Source organism: Hippocampus comes, unplaced genomic scaffold, assembly GCF_001891065.2.
Source record: "Hippocampus comes isolate QL1 unplaced genomic scaffold, H_comes_QL1_v1.1 scaffold301, whole genome shotgun sequence".
Lineage (NCBI taxonomy): Eukaryota > Metazoa > Chordata > Actinopteri > Syngnathiformes > Syngnathidae > Hippocampus > Hippocampus comes.
This window is the reverse complement of record NW_017805928.1, coordinates 157,153-158,547: the sequence shown is the minus strand read 5'-3', so window position 1 is coordinate 158,547 and position 1,395 is coordinate 157,153. Positions and strand designations below refer to the sequence as shown.

At 63.5% G+C, this 1,395-nt stretch overlaps 2 protein-coding genes across 2 annotated transcripts in view; one reads left to right on the top strand and one right to left on the bottom strand.

Moving 5' to 3' along the window:
• The window catches only part of ttbk1a (tau tubulin kinase 1a), an 8,456-nt gene extending 8,194 nt beyond the window's left edge, over positions 1–262 (bottom strand). Inside the window, 1 exon segment of the mRNA XM_019889622.1 lies at positions 152–262. The gene's annotated coding sequence lies outside the window, so the exon portion shown is untranslated.
• A 409-nt stretch (positions 263–671) lies between these two features.
• The window catches only part of pex6 (peroxisomal biogenesis factor 6), a 4,759-nt gene continuing 4,035 nt past the window's right edge, over positions 672–1,395 (top strand). Inside the window, 2 exon segments of the mRNA XM_019889621.1 lie at positions 672–1,241; positions 1,367–1,389. Coding sequence (XP_019745180.1) covers positions 714–1,241; positions 1,367–1,389 — 551 coding nt within the window. The 5' untranslated portion in view covers positions 672–713.

Genomic DNA, 1,395 nt, shown 5'->3' with positions numbered 1-1,395 from the left:
CCCCCACCCCCCCACGCCTTGTGTCCGAACGACAAAACGAGTCATTGCGATTGCCATGGCGTGACGACGCCGCGTACGTGCACGCTTTTCTTATTTGCCGTCAATAAACACAACGCCCGTCGGAGCGATTTTCGGTTGCCGTTCGTCTGACCTGCTTGTGCTTTCCCGTCCGGAGCGCTCAGAATCGGCAAACATCATCATCGTCGTCATCTTCATCGTCACCGTCCCCTCCTGCGCTGCATCTTCATCTTCCAGCAGCAGCGGCAGCAGCAGCAGCGGCGGCAGCAGCAGCATCATCATCCTCTTCATCACCAGCACCGCGCATGCGCACCATGCCCCTCACCGGCCGCGCCTTCATCAGTCAAGGAGACGCCGCGGCAGCGCCCCCTCGCGACGTGGATCCCGTTGACGTCGGTCCTGCAAAAAGGGATTCTTGTGACGTCGCGGTGCGAGTTCCTACCGGCATTTGGAACGGTGCCAAGAAGGATATAAAGCAAAATGGTTTCGGTTTACTGTATTCAGCGAGTTATTATGAAATAGAAAAACAAATGTAGCGGACACGGGCGGGACGATAAAGGGACTCCCGGTTCAAGATGGCGGTCCGGAGTCGCACTCACGGACGGCCCAATACGGCGACCGCTCTGACGCGACGACAAAAGTCGGCGTCCATTGGACGGGCGTCCGTGACGTCACGAATAGGAAGTCGGAGCAAGATGGCGACCCAGGTGGAATTGTTGAGGCTCGAGCCTTTCCCGGCTCACGCGAGTCCTCTGGACGTGCTCGCGTCCGAAGGGGAACTGCGTCGCCTTCTCCGCGACCACTCGGAGCCTCCGACCGTCCTCTTCACCCCGAGGTGGCCGCCTCCGCGCCCCGGCCCGTGCCCCGTCCTGCTTCGCCTTCAGGCGCTCAGCGACGAGGAGGCAGCGGCGGCGGCGGCGGCGGGAGAATTCGAGGGCGCCGCGGGAGCCTCTCCGCCTCCGTCCCCGGGCCCGCTGAGGCTCTTCGCCAGCGGCTTCTTCCTGCGGCTCCGCGGCCTCCCCGCGGAGGGGAGCCGGGGTACCGCGCGGCCAGTGCTGCCCGTGAGCCTGGACGAGGTGGTCCTCGGAGCCCGCGTCGGGGGCACTCTGGAGCGGGACGACGCCGCCGAGGGGCTCGCCTCGAAGCTGCTGGAGCTCTGCCGGGATGGACGCTGTCTGCTGGCCCGCCTCGGAGAGCCGCTGGTGGGGGACCGACCGGGAGAGGTGAGCGCCCCCCGCGTCCCCTTTCTCACAAATGAGAAGGGGTGGGGCTAGAAGACTGCGTTTGTTTGGTTGTATTATTTTGTGGAAACATGAAAAGTGTGACTTCCTGGAACATTCCCAAGCAGATCCCCGACACCCTGGTGCTGTCGTGCAG